The 19,330-nt window shown below is 37.4% G+C and overlaps 1 protein-coding gene across 1 annotated transcript in view; it reads left to right on the top strand.

Annotated features, from left to right (window-relative positions):
- The window catches only part of LOC109376686 (zinc finger protein ZFP69B-like), a 26,879-nt gene that overhangs the window by 1,000 nt on the left and 6,549 nt on the right, over positions 1-19,330 (top strand). The window contains exons 2-4 of the mRNA XM_019632767.1: positions 1,018-1,177; positions 1,513-1,608; positions 5,036-5,162. Of these exons, the coding sequence (XP_019488312.1) occupies positions 1,018-1,177; positions 1,513-1,608; positions 5,036-5,162 (383 nt within the window). The remainder of the gene's footprint in view (positions 1-1,017; positions 1,178-1,512; positions 1,609-5,035; positions 5,163-19,330) is intronic.

The following is a 19,330-nucleotide window of genomic DNA, read 5'->3' as shown; positions in this document are numbered from 1 at the left end:
CTTAACGGAGTCACCTGACCCTAAACATCCAGAAATAAAATAGGAAGTGATTGTGAATGGACTCTCAGCACTGGTTGATTGATGCATTCCGGAATTTCTGGTGTCATCAGAATTCTGAGATCAGACAGAGGTTCTGAGGTCATCCTGCACTGGCAGGTTGTCTGTGTTTTAAGTCTGAAATTATAGGCATTTTAAGAGTGTCAGGTTTGTGGCCCTAAAGTGAATTTGTTTCCCAGAGCCAGATCCCAGATTTTGGGAAACATTTATTTTAGAGCAAAGCAGTTCCTGTGATGTAGGAATCAGGATGTCTCCAGGAACAGGAATGTTAACCTGGAAGACAACAGCCCTGGTTTTTTAAAAGATTTTATTGGGGAATTGGGGATGGGGAACAGCCAAGTTGTTGTCCTTCAATCTTAGTTGTGGAGGACACAGCTCAGCTCCAAGTCCAGTCACCATCGGGCCGCCTGTTGGCAGCTCGCAGCCGCTTAGCTCAAGGTGCTGTGTTTAATCTTAGTTGTGGGTGGGCATAGCCCACCATCCCATGCGGGAGTCAAACCAGCAACCTTGTTACTACTCGTGCACGCTCTAATCACTTAGCCATCCGGCTGCCCAGAACAGCCCTGTGCTTACTTTTCTGACCAGAGCTTCAGAGTTGAGGCAAAAGAACACAGGAAGCAGCAGGGCCTTAAATGTGCTCTGTCAAGTTCTTGATCCCTCTGCACCGATTTGGAAATATTGCCATGTGCTGTAGCCACTACACCATGGTGTGACAGTGGAGGATTTGAGTCAGCTTTGAGAGGGGTGAACTGGGGTGGCCCCAGGGGTATGCTGCCCAGGGAAGGTCATTTTGTGGGAGAGCTTATGAGGGTGAGGTCTGGAGGTAAGGGGCAACCAGTCAGAGGGTGGGAATTCTGTCTCCACTATTTCTCATTGGCCCTCTGGCTAATCACTCTTTACAACACTGTGCTATTCTCACATGTACCCATGTGACATTATTGACTTATCCTGACCTCGCAGAATCCCAAAGCAATGGCTCCTGAAGGGTTTCCATGGTGATCTACTTCTGACTCTTGTAAGCTTTAAAGAAATTGGACCAGAGAGTTTCACTGACTTGTCAAGGGACTTGCAGTTTGTGACAGAGCCAGGAGGAAAACAACTGCAGTTAACTTTATCACAGGTAAGTCACCAAAAATATCTTATGAAAAGGACCTTTTGAGAAACTGTAACCCAATTAAAACTAAAATGAAAAGTCTTGCCTTCATGCCCTCTGTATTTCTTTTCCTGGGCTTTCTATGGATTTTCTCCTTGGAGATGTAATCAGTGTTAATAGGAAAAGCGATCAGTGATGAGTATTTTATGTTAATTTTAGTGAAAGAACAATGCCTTATCCTGTATGTCCTTTAATGTTAATCATTCAGAAAATTTATGTTATTGTGTAAACATCAAAAATTTGAGTCAATGAAAAGCTGTATGGTTTAGTCCCCGTGACCACTTCCAGTTTCATGTGCACAGGTGGTGCTACCCCTGCATGGTCCTTCCTTGGCCTCCCCGCTGAACCTTCCTGCTTCTCTACACTCTCCCCAGAGCAGCAGAATGAACACACCTCAGGTGAGCTCTTTATTCATTTCCCACTTTGCATTGTAATGCATTTATGAGGTTTATAAGGGTCCATATATTCAATGCAAAAGAAGTAGAAATAAAGCCAGTCTTCAGGGAAAATACAGGCTCAGCATTAGCTCTGATGTCTGCAGTTGACTCTTAGTAGTTAACCTTTGATTAGTATATTCCCTCTAATTGCCAGTTTGCTTACATTTCAGTTTAATCATAAGTGTACTTAGAATTATATTAAGTACTATTTCTGCATTTGTTGAAATAAAGACATAGCTATTACTTTAATCTGTAAATATCGTGAGTTGCAAAATGAATTTTCTAATATTCATTGTTGATTTCCTGTATACACACTACTTGCCGATGAGTTGGCTGAGATCTTTCTGTTTGTATTTGTAAAGAAGTATCTGTATCACAAGTTAGGTAAGCCTGTCATTTTCTTTTCTCATAGTCCCATCCAATTTAGGTGGTATGCATATATTAGCCCCATTAAAAGAATGTGACACTTTCAACTTTTTTTTTCTTTGTGTAATGTTTTTCCACCTGTGCTTTGTTAAAAATTACCTGTTTGTGGGCGATTGTTTTGTGAAGATTTTGGGTACCAATTCCATTTATTAAATATCATAGGTCTGTCTTGTGTTTTTCTCTCACCATGTATCTTTTCAAAGAGCAGAAGTGATTAATCAATCAAGTTTTCAAAATTTTTAATCTTCTTTTATTAGTTCTGCTTTTTTAGTTATATGTATAACTTTACTAAAGCAAGGTCACAAAGATTTTCTCTCCTGTTTTTGTAAATTTTATAATTACAGTCTGTGGTCTTTTGAGTTAACTTCTATGGTGTAATGTATAGATAAAGATTATTTACTTTGCTTATGCATGTTTGATGTTCCAACAACATTTGTTGAATAGAATATACCTTCTCCACTGAATTGCTTTGGCACCTTTGCTGGGAATCGTTTGATTTTATCATATTTGTGGTTCTGTTTCTCGAGTTAGTATTCTCTTCTGTTGATGTTTGTCAGTCCTTTTGCTAATACTTAATACTAAACTGCCCTGATTACTGTTGCTTTAAAATAAATCTTGAAAAATCAGCATTGTGAATCTCCCAACTGAGTTGCTTTTCCATAATTGTATTGGATAGTGTAAATCCTTTAACTCTTCATAAAAGATTTACAATCCACCTTTCTATTGTCAAGATGTGCTCTGATTTTGTGTCTGATTGCAGTGACTCTAGACATCAATTTTAGACCTCCCTTTTATGTTCCAAAATCATGTAACCAGCACTGCAGTATATAATTCCATTCTATGTTGGTAGGTATGTTGAGTGCAAATAAAGAACATCTGCCTCACTGTGACCCTTGGCCCATTCCCTTACTTTTGTTCTTCTAATCTCAGTGTATGACTGAGTTAGAGAAACCCAGTAGTCTTCCCTCCTGTATGTCTCCTTTACTCCTCATACAGAATACGTTACTTCTGACACTTCTGGTCATCAAATGTGTGGGTTTTGTTCCCCCACCAAGCAAGTGTCTACAACACCAGCCAGGCGCCTTACAGTTTAATCCATCTGACACTATCTACCTGGAGATAGCATCAGATCCCACAGGAAAAGGGCCCAGTTCTACAGGACTGCTCCCACCCCACTTCAGATACCAATTCTAAGTCCCAGTTGTCACCTGTGCTTCTTACCTATGGGCTGTACATCTGAGGTTCCCATGATCTCCTCCTTGGGTTTGATTAATTTGCAGAGCAGCTCACTGAACTCAGGGCAAGACATTATCAGTTTATGAAAGGACATGATAAAGGATACAGATGAACAACCAAATGAAGAGATACATCGTGTGAGGTCTGGGAGGATTCTGAGTACAGGAGCTTCTGTCCCCATAGAGTTGGGGTGCATCCCTCTCCTGATTCATGGCTATTATGTTCATCAACCTAGAAGCTCTCTAAATGCATACTTTTGAGGTTTTTATGGAGGAGTCATCATATAGGCATGATCACTTACTTTATTTTCAGCCTCTCTCTCCTCTCTAGATAAGTGATAGGCAGCGCTGAAAGTTCCGAGCTTCCAGTTTTGGCTTGGTCTTTCTGGTGACCAGTGCCCATCCTGGAGCTCACCCACAGTCACCTCATTAAAACAAAAGATGCTCCAGGTCTCTCATCACTTAGGAATTTACAAGGGTTTTCGGAGCTCTGTACCAGGAACCAGGGGCAGAGACCCATATATTCACATGCTCCTCTGCTTATGATGAGGTTACATCTTGATAAACCCATTGTAAGTTGAAAATATCATAGGTAAAAAATGGAGTTAGTACAGCTAACCTACCCACCATCACAGTTTAGCCTAGTCTCCCTTCATCATGCTCAGAACACTTACATTAACCTCCAGTTGGGCAAAATCATCTAACACAAAGCCAGTTTTGTAATAAAGTGTTGAATATCTCATGTAATTTATTAGGCATATCACTTTCATAGCAGCATCATGGTAAAAACTGTAAGTTGATCTATTGGAAGTCAGGGCGTCTGTATATATATATTTTCCCTTACTTCACAGTAGCATCAGCATTTACCCAGTTGCTCATGGTTCTTCTCCAGGTACAGCATACTAAATATAAGGCTCAAAATTTTGATCCTTCCTCTTATAGGTATCAGTTTCCCATTCTTCCTCCCCACTGCTTTACTATGAAAAAGGTCATCGCTCTCTCTGTCTCTCTTTTTAAAATTCAATTCATTTAAAGTAAAAAAAAAACAAAAACAGTTCATCCATTTCTCCCACCCCTCATCGTTAGCCTCTGGCAACCCCCAATCTGTTGTCAGTATGAGCATAATTTTCTTTTTCTTTTTTTTTATTGTAGTTTCCACCTATACGAGAGATCATCCAGTATTTGACTTATTCCACTTTGCATTAATACCTCAAGGTTTTTAAATTGGTCTCCAAGAAAAACTTTCTGCCCTCTTGCAGAGCGTTGCATCTGAAGGACAAGTCTGATGATGCGTACAACCTCCAGTGCTTACCTGTGTCTCTTCGTTGGTTCCCTGTTATCCTGACAGAGAACTCCAAGGGGGTGTGTGTACCCTAGAGAGTGCTCAGGACCGTCCACTAGGGCACAGGAAAAGATTACAGGAAGCCTAGTTATAAAACTATGTAAAACACAAAGACACTAAGCTTTATCATTAGTATATTAATTGAGAGTCTGTGGTATATAATTTAGAAATAAATACAAATACATCAGGGCATGAGAATATTATTTGTGCCAATTGTGTGAGTACCTTCAAAGTGTAAGACAATGATAGGGTCATAGTAGGCACCTGGTATAAAATTTTGTTTATATATTCAACAGTAAGCCTGATACAAATTAGTTTTCAAAAGTGTTTGCCATGTCACCTGTTTCTGAAGCCTTCAGATTGAGTACAAAATATGCTGTTACAGGCCTCAGTGTCCTTCAAGGACGTGACTGTGGAGTTCACCCCGGAGGAGTGGCCATACCTGGGTTCGGCTGAGAGGGCCCTCTACAGAGATGTGATGCTGGAGACCTACAGCCACCTCGTCTCCGTGGGTGAGCAGACCTGACCACCTGACTCCCTCTGAATGCAATTCTCTTTTTCCTTTCCCCTTCTTACTATTGAAATTACTTTTATTTGGGTGTAACTAACAAAGTGAAAGTCAGTAATGTTCAGTGTATAATTTGATGAGTTTTGGAAATGTCCAGGTGATCACCACCACCAAAATAATGACATAAAATACTTTTGTATTTTAAAAAATTTTCCTTATAGCTCTTTGCAGTCATTTTTCTCCTCCCACCCCTCTTCCTGGCTCCTAACATCCTCTGATGTACTTCTGTTGCAATAGTTTTGCTTTTCTAGAATTGTGTATACATGATACAGTATTTAAACTTTTTTCTTGTTTATTTTCCTTAGCTCTTTTTTAAAAAACATTTTATTAAATTTTTTGAGGTGACTGTTAATAAAATTATATAAGTTTACAAGTCTACAAGTCAGTGCTTCATTGGTACTGTATTTTGCCATAATAGTGCACAGTTTTTTGCCCAAATTTGTGAAGGAAAAATAAGGATGTGCATTATATGTGGGTAGTACTAATTCTGTATCTATGTAAATGTTTTTAATTCTTTTTTTATGCTTGTAAGTAAAAGTGTAACTCTAGAAATCAATAAGGATATCCGTGTGCAAAGTCATACCCTGGAATACAATAATTTGTTTTGTTGAACTTAAGACGAACTTGTAACAAGGATGAGTTCTTGGCCATCTTTGATGGGTAAATATTGAAAATTTTTTACCAGTATGTGAAATTTCTTATACCTTGTATCTGTTCTTACGTTTTGTAATTCTTTTTTACATTAGATTTCTTGTACCATGTTAATAAATAAATGCTCAAATTCCTTTATAATACAAAAAACAAGTACTTAAATGGAAACAAAAAGAAATTTGAATAAAGAAATTAAAACGAAAGATTTTTTCCCCTGAAAGTTTGGGCCAAAAACGTGGGTGTGCATTATACACAGCAAAATATGGTATATTGCATTGTGTTCCCCACCCAATCTCAAATCTCCTTCTGTCACCATATATTTGATCCCCTTTTACTCTTTTCTAACCTGTTTTTCCCTCTGGTAGCCACCAAACTGTTTCTCTGAGTTTTTGTTTGTTTGTCTTGTTTGTATTTTGCTTTCAGTTTTATGTCCCACATATGAGTGAAATCATATGGTTCTCAACTTTTTCTGTCTAACTTAGCTTAGCATAATAACCTCAAGATCCATCCATGTTGTCACAAATGGCAGGATTCATCTTTTCTCATGGCCGAGTAATCCATTGTATATGGGTACCACATCTTTATCCAATCATCTATTGAAGGACACTTAGGTTGTTTCCATGTGTTGTCCACTGTGGATGATGGTGTAAGGAACATAAGGCTACATATATCTTTACAGATAAATGTTTTCAGATGTTTTGGGTAGATACTCAGAAGAAAGATTGCTGGGTAACATGGTAATTATAATCTTAATTTTTTGAGGAACCTCCATACTGTTTTCCATACTGGCCATACCAATTTACATTCCCACCAGCAGTGTATGAGGTTTATTTTTCCCCCTGCAGCCCATTTAACACTTGTTATTCCTTTTCTTGTTGATAATAACCATTTTCATGGGTGTGAGGTGATACCTCATTTTATTTTGATTTGCATTTCCCTAATATCTAGTGACCTTGAGCATCTATGTACATATCTGTAAGCCATTTGTCTTGTTCTGTTGGGGTCTTCTGCCCATTTTTTTAATTGAATTGTTTGGGTTTTTTGGTGGTTGTCGTTCAGTTATATGAGTTCTTTATTTATTTTGGATATTGGTGTGTTTTTTTATCAGAGTTGTTGTTTACAGGTATTTTTTCCTGTTGGGTGCCTCTTTTGTTTGTTGATAGTTTCTTTGGCTGTGCAAAAGCTTTTTAGTTTGATATAGCCCCATTCATTTATTTTTGCTTTTATTTCCTTTGCTTTTGAGACAAATTCATAAAATACTCTCTAATGCCAATGTTTTCTCCTATGTACTTTATTGTTTCGGGTCTTATATTGATATTTATCTATTTGATCCATTTTAAGTGAGTTTTGGTGTATGGTGACTAATAGCAGTCTAGTTTCATTCTTTTCCATGTGGTTTTTCAATTTTCTCAGCCCAATTTATTAAAGAGGCTTTCTTTCCTCCATTGTATATTTTTGGCTCCTTGGCTGAAAATTATTTGCCCATATATATGTGGGTTTATTTGTGGGCTGTCATTTCTGTTCCATTGCTCAGTGTGTCTGTTTTTCTGCCAATACCATACTGTTTTGATTATTATCTCTTTGTAGTATAATTTGAATTCAAGGAGTGTTATCCCTCTGGCTTTGTTCTTTTTTACTCAGGATTACATTGGCTATTCAGGGTCTTTTGACCATACAAACTGATGATTTTTTTGTTCTATTTTTGTAAAAGTGCCATTGGGATTTTGATGGAAGTTACATTAAATTTGTATATTACTTTTAGTAATAAGGCCATTTTAACTGTCAATTCTTCCAATCCATGAACACAGAATTTCTTTCTATTTCTTTTTCACTTAACTTTACAGATTCATGCTTGCTTTTGTGTATCTCACCTTTCTTTTATTCCTAGGTATTTCTTTGCATGCGTATACCACAATTTCTTATCCATATACCAGTCAATAGAACATAATTGTTTCTCATTTGTGCTGTTAAGAGGAGAGCCACAATATCCATTTAAGTACAAGTTTTGTATAGACATTTGTTTTCATTTCTCTTGTGTAAATATTCCAAAGTATGGTATTATTGTTCACTTTATAGGAACCTGCCTGATGTTTCCAAAGTGGCTGTGCCAGTTTGCATGCCTTTTATCAGTTTCTGATAGTTATGGTTGCTCTACAGCCTCACCAACAAGTGGGATTGGAGGTCATTAAGCTTTTCTTTTTGTGTTTTGTTTTGTTTTTAAAGATTTTATTGGGGAATTGGGGAAGGGAACAGCCAAGTTGTTGTCCTTCAATCTTAGTTGTGGAGGGTGCAGCAAGCTCAGCTCCCAAGTCCAGTCGCACCGCACAGCTCAAGGTGCTGTGTTCAGTTTTAATAGTTGCGGGTGGGGTAGCCACAATCCCATGCGGGAGTCAAACCAGCAGCCTCATTGTTACGAGCTCACGCTCTATCTCCTGAGCCACCTGGGCAGCAACTCAGCTCAAGGTGCTGAGTTCAGTCTTAGCTGCAGTTGGGCATAGCCCACCTTCTCTAACAGGCAACCTTGTTGTTAGAGCACGTTCTCTCACCAGCTGAGCCATCCTGCCACCTATTGGCAGCTCAACTTGGGCGCAGTTCAGTGGCCCATTGGGAATCAAACCGGTGACCCTGTTGCTCAGAACTTGCACTCTTGAGCAAGCGCATAACCAACTGAGCCACTCGGCCGGCCTTCCTTTTGTTTTTAATAAATAACAAATATTTATTTCTCACAGTTGTGGAGGCTGGAAGTCCAGGATCATGGCCCCAGTAGATTCAATGTCTGGTGGAGGCCTACTTCTAGGTTGTAGGCTGCCAGCTTCTCATTTTGCGCTCACATGGTGGTCATTACATTTTTTTGGTTATTATTTGTTTTTGAATATTCTAATGGATGTCTTTGTATCTTACTGGGTTTTAATTTGTATTTTCCTGATGAATAATGAATTGGAACATCTTTTGAAGTACTTTTTGGCCATGCACGTATTTTGTTTCTTGAAGTTCGTTCAAACCTTTACCCCCTTTTTTAAGAAACTTTTTTTTGTTGTTAAATAGCTATATTGAATGAAAGATTTCTTTATATAATCTCAATACAAGACTATTACTAGATAAATATCTTATTTTCTTAACAGTGTCATGGAAGAGCAGAATTTTTTACTTGTTTTTTTAATATATTGTTAGTTTTTCTTTTATATTTCATGGTTTTTGTGTCTTTTTAAATAAATTTTACCTTATCCAAGGTCACTAAAATTGCCTCCTGTGTTTTCTTGAAGAATTTTTATAATTTTCCATGTAGGCCTATGATTCACTGACTGTGAATTTTTTTATATGCTGTGAAATAAGGGTTGTGGTTCACTTTTTCCATATCTGTGTCTTAGTTATATTGACACCATTTATTGGAAGGATTATTATTTTTCCATTGAACCACCTTGGCATCTTTATCAAAAACAAATTGACCATAAATCTGTAGTTCTATATCTGGACACTATTCTGTTTACTGGTTCTGTGTGTCTGTAACACACCTTCTTGATCATGTAGCTTTTTGGAAAGTTATCAAATAAGGATTTAGTTCTCCAAATACATTTTTTGATTGAAAATTATTTTGATTATTATACACCCTTTGTCATTTCCATATTATTTTAGAATTTCTAATTTCTTTTGAGTTTTGCTTGGAATTCTGGCTGAGATAGTCTTCAATCTTTAGAATGGTCTGGGAAAGATTTACATCATAATAATATTGAATCTTTGATCCATTAAAGTGACAGTATTTCTCTGCCTTTTATTTAGGTCTTTTTTTTTTTTTTCAATGATTTGTAGCTTTTCATATGTATATTTTATACATATTTTGTAGATGTATTTATGAAATTGATGATGCTATAAATGGTATGTAATTTACAACTTCAATTTCCAATTGTTGGAAGTGTATTGAAATCCAGTTGATTTACTTATAGCCAAGGATATTTTTTATATACACAATTATATTATCTGTGAATAAAGATATGTTACTTCTTCATTTTTAAACTGTATGCCTGTTATTTCTTGTTGTTTAGTCAGTGGCTAGAGTCACCAATATAACATTGCATACAAGTGGCGTGAGAAGATATTCATGTCTTGTTTCTAATATTAGAGGTAAAGCATTCATTCTTCACTATAACATAATTAATTAGCTGGATTAATAGTAGGTTTTAAAAGCAGCCCTTATTCATTTGAGAAAGTTCTGTAGTCAGCTGAAAGTTTTTTTCATTCAGTGATAATCATCACCACTGAATTTGTCAGATGTTCTTTATTGAGATAGTCATATGGTTTTTCTTTTTTATTCAGTTAATATTGTGAATTACATTGAGTTTTGAATTTTCAACCAACCTTGAATTCCTGGGTTGAACCACAGTTGTTCATACTATAGTATATTTTTCATATTCCTGGATTTGGTACACTAACATCTTAAGGATTTTTGAACCTATATATTTAAATGATTTTTGTAGACGTAATGTTTCAAGGAGTTGATTTCATGGTAATACTTATAAAGTGAGTTTAATTGTTTCTACTATTTTCTAGAAGAGATTGAATAGAATTGATATTATTTCTTCCTTAAATATTTAGTAGAATTCACCCTTGAAGCATTATGTAGTCAAATTCTCTACCACTGAGCTATGCCCCCTCTACCACTGAAGCATTCTGAAAATGGAGTTTTCTTTGTAGGAAGGTTTTCATTAAGAGTGAATTTTTTGTTTATTAGCTATAATAAAATTTAGGTTACTTCTTTCTTTTCATTTTTTGTTTTAGTTATAACGTATATAGCATAAATTTGCCATTATAACAATTTTAAGTATAGAGTTCTGTAAATTTAATATACTCACATTGTTGTGCAACCTTTACCACCATTTATCTCCAGAACTTTTTCCTCTTCCCAACTGAAGCTACCCATTGCACACTAGCTCCCCATTGCTTCCTCCCCCGAACCTCTTTTAACCACTGTTCTACTTTCTATTTCTGTGAATTTGACTCCTTTAGGTAAATATAAGTGGATTCATTCAGTATTTATATTTCTGTATCTGGCTTATTTCACTTAGCATAATGTCTTTAAGGTTGCTATGTTGAATAACAGTGGTAAGAATAGATGTTGTTATTTCTGCCTTAGTCTCTCTCGGAAAGCATGCAGTCTTTCACTATTAAATATGATATTAACTATATGTTTTTTATAAATGTTCTTTATCAAGTTGAGGAAATTCTTTATTCCTAGTTTTTTCACTGCATTTTATCATAAATGGGGTTTAAGTTCCTTCTTTTTGATTAGTTGGGCTTCATTTTGCTCTTTTCTAATTTCTTGAGATGGAAGCTCGATTATTGACTTGAGAGTTTTCCTGTTTTCTAATATAAGGATTTAGTGGTATAGTTTTTTCATCTCAGCACTGTGTTAGCTACCTGTCACATATTTTCATTTTGTTCATTGTGTTTTTGTTATTTCTCTTGACACTTCCTCCTTGAAAGATTATTTAGAAATGTGTTAATTTCTAAGTCTTTGGAGGTTTTTCTGTAACTTTGTTACAGATTTTTAGTTTGATTTCATTGTGGTCAGAGAACATGCTTTATTTCATTTCTATTAAACTTTTTTTTTTCATGGCCCAGGATATAATATATCTTGGTACATGTTCTATAAAATCTCGAAAAGTGTGTGTATTCTGCTATTACTGGGTGGAGTTTCCTATCAGTGTCTTTGAGAGCATGTGGTTGTTAAGTTGTGTATCTTTGCTTATTTTCTGTCTAGTTCTATTAGTTGCTAGAAGGGGATGTTGAAGGGTCTGATTATAATTATGGATTTCTCTATTTCTCTTTTAATTCTCTTAGTTTTTGCTTCATATATTTTGAAGCTTTGTTGTTATGCACATATTTCATATTGACGTGTCATTTTAGTGAATTATTCCTTTAATCGTTATGTACCGTCCTTGTCTGTCTCTCTTAATATAGTAATGTAGTCCTTTTTTTCTTTACTTTTTTTTTTTTTAGTTTCAGGTATACAAAACAATGTCATAGTTAGACATTTCATGCCTCACAAAGTGTTAACTCCCCTCCCCCAATCTATTGCCCCTCTGACATCATATATATCTATTACAATTCCATTGACTCTATTCCCTATGCTATACTCCATATCCCGTGACTATATATTGGGTTGTTGGAAAAGTCATGATGCATTTTTGCAATGAAAAATAGAAAAAATATACATCATGACTTTTCCGACAACCCAATATATATTAAATTATAGTTGACATATAATATTATTCCGCTTCAGGTGTACAGTGCTGTGGTTAAGCATCTACACCATCCATGAAATGGTGTCCCTAATAAGACATGTGCCCATCTGACACCTTACAAAATCTTTATAACATTATTGATTATATTTCCCAAACTGTCTTTCATATCCCAGACTGGCAATATTATAGTTACCAATTTACACTGTCTAATCCCTTCCCCTTCTCCCTCATCCCCACCCCCTACCATCTAGCAACTATTAGTTTTTCCTCTGTATCTCTGAGACTATTTCTGTTTGCTTTGCTCATTTATTCAGTTCTTTAGATTCCACGTATAAGTGAGATCATATGGTATTTGTCTTTCTCAGACTGACATTTCACTTTACATAATGTTCTCTAGGTCCATCCATATTGTTGCAAATGGTAAGATTTCATTCTTCTTTATAGGAATAATACTCCATTGTATAAATGTACCACAGCTTCTTAATCCCGTCATCTACTGATGGGCATTTCGGTTGTTTTCAAGTCTTGGCTATTGTAAATAGCGCTGCAGTAAACATAGGGGTGGATATATTTTTTTCAAATTAGTGTCTTGGATATCTCTGGATAGATAACCAAGAGTGGAATTGCTGGATCATAAGTTAGTTCCATTTCCAGTATTTTGAGATACCTCCATACTGATTTCCATAATGGCTGCACCAATCTGCAATCCCACCAACAGTGCACCAGGGTTCCCTTTTCTCCACAGCCTCACTAGCACTTGGTTGTTGATTTACTGATAATAGCCATTCTGGCTGGAGTGAGGTAGTGTCTCATTGTAGTTTTTATTTGCATTTCTCTAATGATTAGTGAGGTTGAACATTTTTTCATATGCCTGTTGGCCATCTATCTGTCCTCTTTAGAGAAATGTCCCTTCATGTCCTCTGCCCATTTTTTGATTGGGTTGTTTGTTTTTTTGGTGTTGAACTGAATGAGTGTTTTATAAATTTTGAATGTTAGCCCCTTATATATTATTGACAAATATCTTCTCCCATTGAGTTGGCAGCCTTTTTGTTTTATAGCTTTTTTTTTTTTTTTAAGGTTTGTATGGTATAACTTTTTCTGGTCTATTACTTTTAAACTTCATACATCATTACTTTGAGGTAAGTTTCTTGTAGACACTTTATAGTCAGGTTGTTTATAAATACATCTGACTGTCTTTTAAAGTTGTGTTTAGATTGTTTATGTTTGATGTAATTATTGATATGTTAGGGTTAAGCCTGCTGTTTATTATTTTCTTTTGTTTATTATTTTCTTGTTTTTCTTTTTGTTTTTTTCTTTTCTAAGCATTACTTGAAAATTTTATAGAGTTCCATTTAGATCTGCATATACTGCTTTTGAGTTGTTTCTGTATAGTTTTTTTTTTTTAGTGCTTTCTCTAGGAATTCCATTTTATATAAATTGTCACAGGCTGCTAGTGTTCACATTTTATTAGTTTGAGTTAAGTGTACTTTCTTTTACCTTCTCTCCTATATAATGTAATTTTGTTAAATGTTTTCTCTCCACACACTAATAACTGTATCAGACAGTCATAATGTTGCTTCCACCATAAACCAGTTTAGAAAAGGTAAGAGAAGGAATACCTATTCCATATACAGTAGTCCCCCCATATCCATGGTTTGCTTTCCATGGGTTCAATTAACTGCGGTCAATAGAGGTCCAAAAAGATTAAATGGAAAATTTCAGAAATAAATAATTCATACGTTTTAAATTGTGCATCATACTCAGTAGCATGATGAAATCTTGGGGTGTTCCGCATGGGACATAAGTCATTCCTTTGTCCAGTGTCTCCACGCTGTATATGCTACCGTTAGTCACTTAGTAGCCATATCGGTTATGAGATTGACTGTCAGGATATTTCAGTGCTTGTGTCCAGGTAACCCTTATTTTACTTCATAATGGCCCCAAGGAACAAGAGTAGTGGTGCTGGCAATTGGATATGCCAAAGAAAAACTGTAAAGTACGTCCTTTAGTGAAAAGATACACATTATTGACTTAATGAGGAAAATATATGCAGTAGTTGCTACGACCTACAGTAAGAGCATATCTCCTATCTGTGAAATTGTGGAGAAGGAAAAAGAAATTTGTGCTAGTTTGCCTAGAGAAGGAGACCACATTCATATAACTTTTATTACAGTATATTGTTTTATTATACTGTTATATTATTGGTTATTGTTGTTAATCTCTTACTATGCCTAGTTCATAAATTAAACTTTATCATGGGTACATATGTGTAGGCAGTAACATAATATTTACAGGGTTTGGTACTGTCCGCATTTTCAGGCACCCACCCGGGGTTCTTGAAATGTATCTTACAGATAAGAGAGTACTGCTATACCTATATTTTTTACCCCTTCCCTTGTGCTTTTTTCCCCCCTGATATTTCAGGAACATGAATATTTACAATATATTTAGAGAATTTTTTGTAGCCATTCTTTAGGGTAGCCCTGCTGGTGACAAATTCTCTAAATTTTGTTTCATCTGAGAATGTCTTAATTTATACTTCATTCCTGAGGATATTTTTGTTGCACATTGAACTTTGGGTGAACATTTTTTAGCACTTGAATAATTGTGCCCCTTTCTTATAGGCTTTGTGGTTTCTTGTGAGATATCATTGTTGTTCCAATTGTTTTTCCCCTATAGGTAAGGTTCATTTTGTTGTGCTGCTTTCACAAGTTTTTTATTCTTACTTAGTTTTTAGATGTCTGACTCTTTTGTGTCTGGCTGTGGATTTATTTGGTCTTCCTCTGTTTGGTGTTTCCTCATTAAATAGTCTCGGCATTTTTGATGTCTGGCACTGACAGCTGAAAAACCTCATGTCCTCCGTCCTCTCTGCTCCACATCTGGGCAAGAGAATCATAAAGTCTGCCCCTTCCTTGCTTGGCACCAATGAGGCCGTTCAAACCATGCAAATCCTGGCTTATTATAACTTGTCAGTTATACCCAGCAACTCTCACTCTGGCTGCATCTCTAACCACAGTCAAATCCAGGACCACTTGCTCCTTCTTTCAAACCATTTTCACATTGTTTTGGGTGCCTACCCTGCTCTCTCCTGAAAGCCTCAATATGTGAATAACAAAGTTTTTCATATCCTTGGAATCACTACAAAAACAGCCCAAAGCTGGATACATAGAGAGAGGGGAAACAAAAATTTGAAACAGAAGTCTGCAAATTGACCCAGTTGGAGTCCAAAATATACTAATCCAAAAAATCAACAACAAAAAAAGATGGTGCCTTGTGTGTTTTGGGCCTCTGTAACATATTCTTAACATCTGCTGAGATACACTGATTGGCAAGTTGGCAAACCTTCTTGGCCTTAATCAATACTGGGGTTCAACTTACTTAGGAATTTCTGTAAATTTAAACAAGGAACTTCCTGTAAGAGCAGACATTGAATACAGGACAAATAGTTATGCTTCACCTTAACCATTAGAATTATTGCCTTAACCAAACTTACTGTGATCACATAGAACCCATTGTAGTGCAAGATGGACCTACCGACCCAAGTAATGTAATGAAATAACAGTTTGACACTTACCCTTAATTAGCTTGCCAAATGGAACTCAGTGAACCCTCCCCTCAGTTATGGCCATTGCACACAGTCTTTGCAGGCAAGATCTTAACCACATCCAGCTTTCGTCAGGAGCACAGATAGGATTATCACCTTGATGACATACTCCTCTGAAAGATGCATTCAAAACATACAGATACTCATAAAAGAGTTCAGAAAAAGGAAAGGGCCATTGTCCCACCCATAGTACAAAGCCCCAGAACCTCAGTTAAATTCCTGGGAATTATTTGGTGAATTGAGGGACTGCTGTATTCCTGACATTCATGAAACAGCTCTTGGCACTCTCCGTATCCTCAATGTTACCAATATATTTAGTTGTTTGGTTTTTGTTTGTTTTGGTTTTGGTTTTGGTGACAATATATTCCTTTTAATAAATTTTATAATATTAGTCATGAATCATCCACTTTGAATGGGGCTTCCTACAACCAAACGTTCTAGAATCTGAATTGTAATGTAAGAGTCCCTGAGAGACTCTTGCTTTAGGGGTTTTAGCACCCTCTTCTCATGCCTCTTGGACTTTCTGCACCACCCATGTGTCCCATAAAATGCCCATGAGCCTCTGATGCAAGAAGTTGTCCCGTTACCATGTTACATGCCATTAGAGCAGCATTTGTGGCCTGCATACTTGCCTTTCCTGGAAATAGATACTCTCACAGGTCCTGAGCCTGTGACTGTCAGTACCCAGCTGCTCATTGTGCCTTGTGTCCTAGAAGCAGTATCCCTCAGCCTCGGGAGGCCAGTGAGACCTCCTTGCTGAAGCGGCAGTGGTATTTCCAAGACAGATACAAACATGAGTTCTCTGGCACATCCCACATGCAGGAGGAGCTGGTCTGCGCTGTCCTCAGTCCTTTGCTAGATGGCGCAGTGCTGGAGGAGGTCATCCTTATTCCAGACCCTTGAGTACCTAAGAAACATCTTGGGATCAACTGAACGAAGAGCAGAAGGAGTTCCTATATTTTGCAGATGGCAGTGCCAGTGTGACACATAATGGACTCCCTGGAGAGCTGCTTCTTTTCCTCCTTTAACTGGGATTTCTATGATAAAGGATGGGACCCAAGACAGTACAATTGGCCAGAGTTCAAGCACTCATCTTGACATTGGAGGATGTACTAGCCAATATCGGTCCCATCTGCACCATTTTACAGACATTTGGGCCATTGCCAATGGATTGACTTTCTGGTTCAACCAGTGACAACCACCATTCCTTGTCGAGGTTTGCCACCTTTGGGGGAAAAAACTCTGGACATCTTGTGTCACCGATACCCAAACATATAAATCAAGGTTACACATGAGTCAGGCCATACTAAAGCCATAGTACAAGGCGTCATGAAGACACTCCTGATCTCCTTGAAGTGCTAGATGTCATCGATGATGACCAAAGCACTTATGTCACTTCTAAAAATACAGAGTACTGGGCTTTTGAGCAAACAGCTTGCACTTTCTTTACAACCTCAGGTTGCAGTCCTCATAGAGTGTAATAATAGCTTATGAGTTCAAATCCCATTAAATGGAACATGGCACCTTTCAGTTATCAAAGATCAAAGGTAAATTATAATTGAGTCTTACTCCATTGTTGATATTTGACTTCTAACAGCCCTCCTTAGAATTCTTGCTACATAAGAGATTTTCATTTGTTTTATTTCTTTGTTTCTAATCTGGAAAACTTCTCTTTTTCTTACCAAATTGACCCAGCCAGAACCTATAGTGCAATAATGAATAGAAGTGTTGAGAGTGAACATCCTGTCTTCTAATCTTAGGGGGAAAGCTCCAGCGTCTGATCATGAAGTATGATGCTCGCTATGGGGTTTTCTTAGATACCCTGTGTGAGACTGAGGAAGTTTCATTCTGTTACTAGTTTGTTGAGTATTTTTATCATGAAAGCGCATTGAAGATGATCCTGTGGTTTTTAAACTTCTATTATTATGTTGAATTACACTGATGGATTTTTGGATGTTACACCAACCTTGCATACTTGGGATAAATCCCACTTGGTCATGGTGTGTAATACATTTAATAGTGTTTGTAGATTGATGTTGCTAGTATTTTGATGGGGACTTTTGCATCTGTATTCATAAGAGAAATTGGTCTGTAGTTTTCTTGGGATGTCTTTATCTGCTTTTGGTATCAGGGTAATGCTGGCCTCATTCAGTGAGATAGGAAGTATTCTGTTTTCTGTCATTTGGAAGAGTTTGTGGAGAATTGGTATTATTGCTTCTTTACATGTTTGGTAGAATTCAGCCATAAAGCCATGCAGCATGGGCTTTTCTTTGTGGGTAGTGTTTTGGTTACTGATTCAATCTCTTGTGATAACTATTCAGACTTTCTATTTCTTCTTGAGTTACTTTCTATAGTTAGTGTCTTTCCCGAAATTTGTCCCTGTTATCTAAGTTATCTAATATATTGGCATACTATTATTCATAATATTCCTTTATAGTCATTATTTACTTCTGTATAATCAATAGTAATATCTCATTTATTTCAGAATTTAATAATTCGAGTCTTCTTTCTTTATTCTCTGGTTAATCCCTGGGATTTGCATTTGTAGATTCAACCAACTGTGGATTGCAAATAGTATTTTCAATCTGTGGTTGAGAAACCATGGATGCGGAGGGCCGGCTGTTTGCATTGTTTTTTGTTATTTTTCATAAGGGACTTGATCAACTGTGGATTTTAGTATCCATGGGATAGGGTTCTCCTGGAACCAACACCCTGTGGATACCAAGTGGTGGCTGAGTTTTCGGGGAGTCAAAAGTTAATATGTGGATTTTCAGGGGACTTCTGGTAAGATGGCAGAATAAACAGACGCTGTGCCAACTGCCTCCCAGGATCACACCAAAATTACAAATAATTTATAAAATATTCAACCTCGGAAGTTCCCTGAACACTGGATGAACAGAACCTCTAAACGAAGGACTTAAAGAAGTGGCCAGGTCGAGTCTGGTAGGAGGGGCGGAGACGAGAGAGGGCGAACCCCGTGAGGGTCACCTCAGCGGTGGGGAGGCTTCTCTGGTTGGAGGAGAGATTGTCCAGCCCCAAACCGAGCTCACCAGCCCAGAGTTACTTTGCCCGGAAGAGGAGTTCTACAATAACTGGCAGTAGAAATTAGTGAGGACTTTTTTGCTTAATTCGGTGAGGCTGAGGGCGGCTGGAGAACCAGTGGAGCTGGCATATGGACTCATTTGCTGGTGAGCACTCACCCAGTCCCTGGTGGAGGGAGTAGCTGTGTGAGTAGGGCCCAGGAGCCTGTGGGGAAGGACTGAACTGAGTGCCTTTGGCGCGTGAGCTGGAGGTTTGGGGACCATTGTTCCCCTGGTGTGGAGTTTGCACACAGTAGTGTACAGGAGGGCACCATTTTTTCAGGGCTGGGCCCTCCCACAGAGGCTCAGGTCTGGGACAGCATTGGTCTGGGGGAATTGGCACAGGAGTGCGTGTGCACGCATGCGGCCTTGGATCCCCACTCTCTGCACTGCTTGTGCTGAGATCAGTGAAACAGAAGATCAGTGAAGCCAAGAGCTGGTTTTTTTGAAAAGATAAAACAAAATTGACAAACCCTTAGCCAGACTCACCAAGAAAAATAGAGGACCCAAATTAATAAAATCAGAAATGAAAGAGAAG

The sequence above is a fragment of the Hipposideros armiger genome, unplaced genomic scaffold (genome assembly GCF_001890085.2).
Source record: "Hipposideros armiger isolate ML-2016 unplaced genomic scaffold, ASM189008v1 scaffold_1171, whole genome shotgun sequence".
In the NCBI taxonomy this organism is placed as follows: Eukaryota; Metazoa; Chordata; class Mammalia; order Chiroptera; family Hipposideridae; genus Hipposideros; species Hipposideros armiger.
This window is presented reverse-complemented; position numbering and strand designations above follow the sequence as displayed.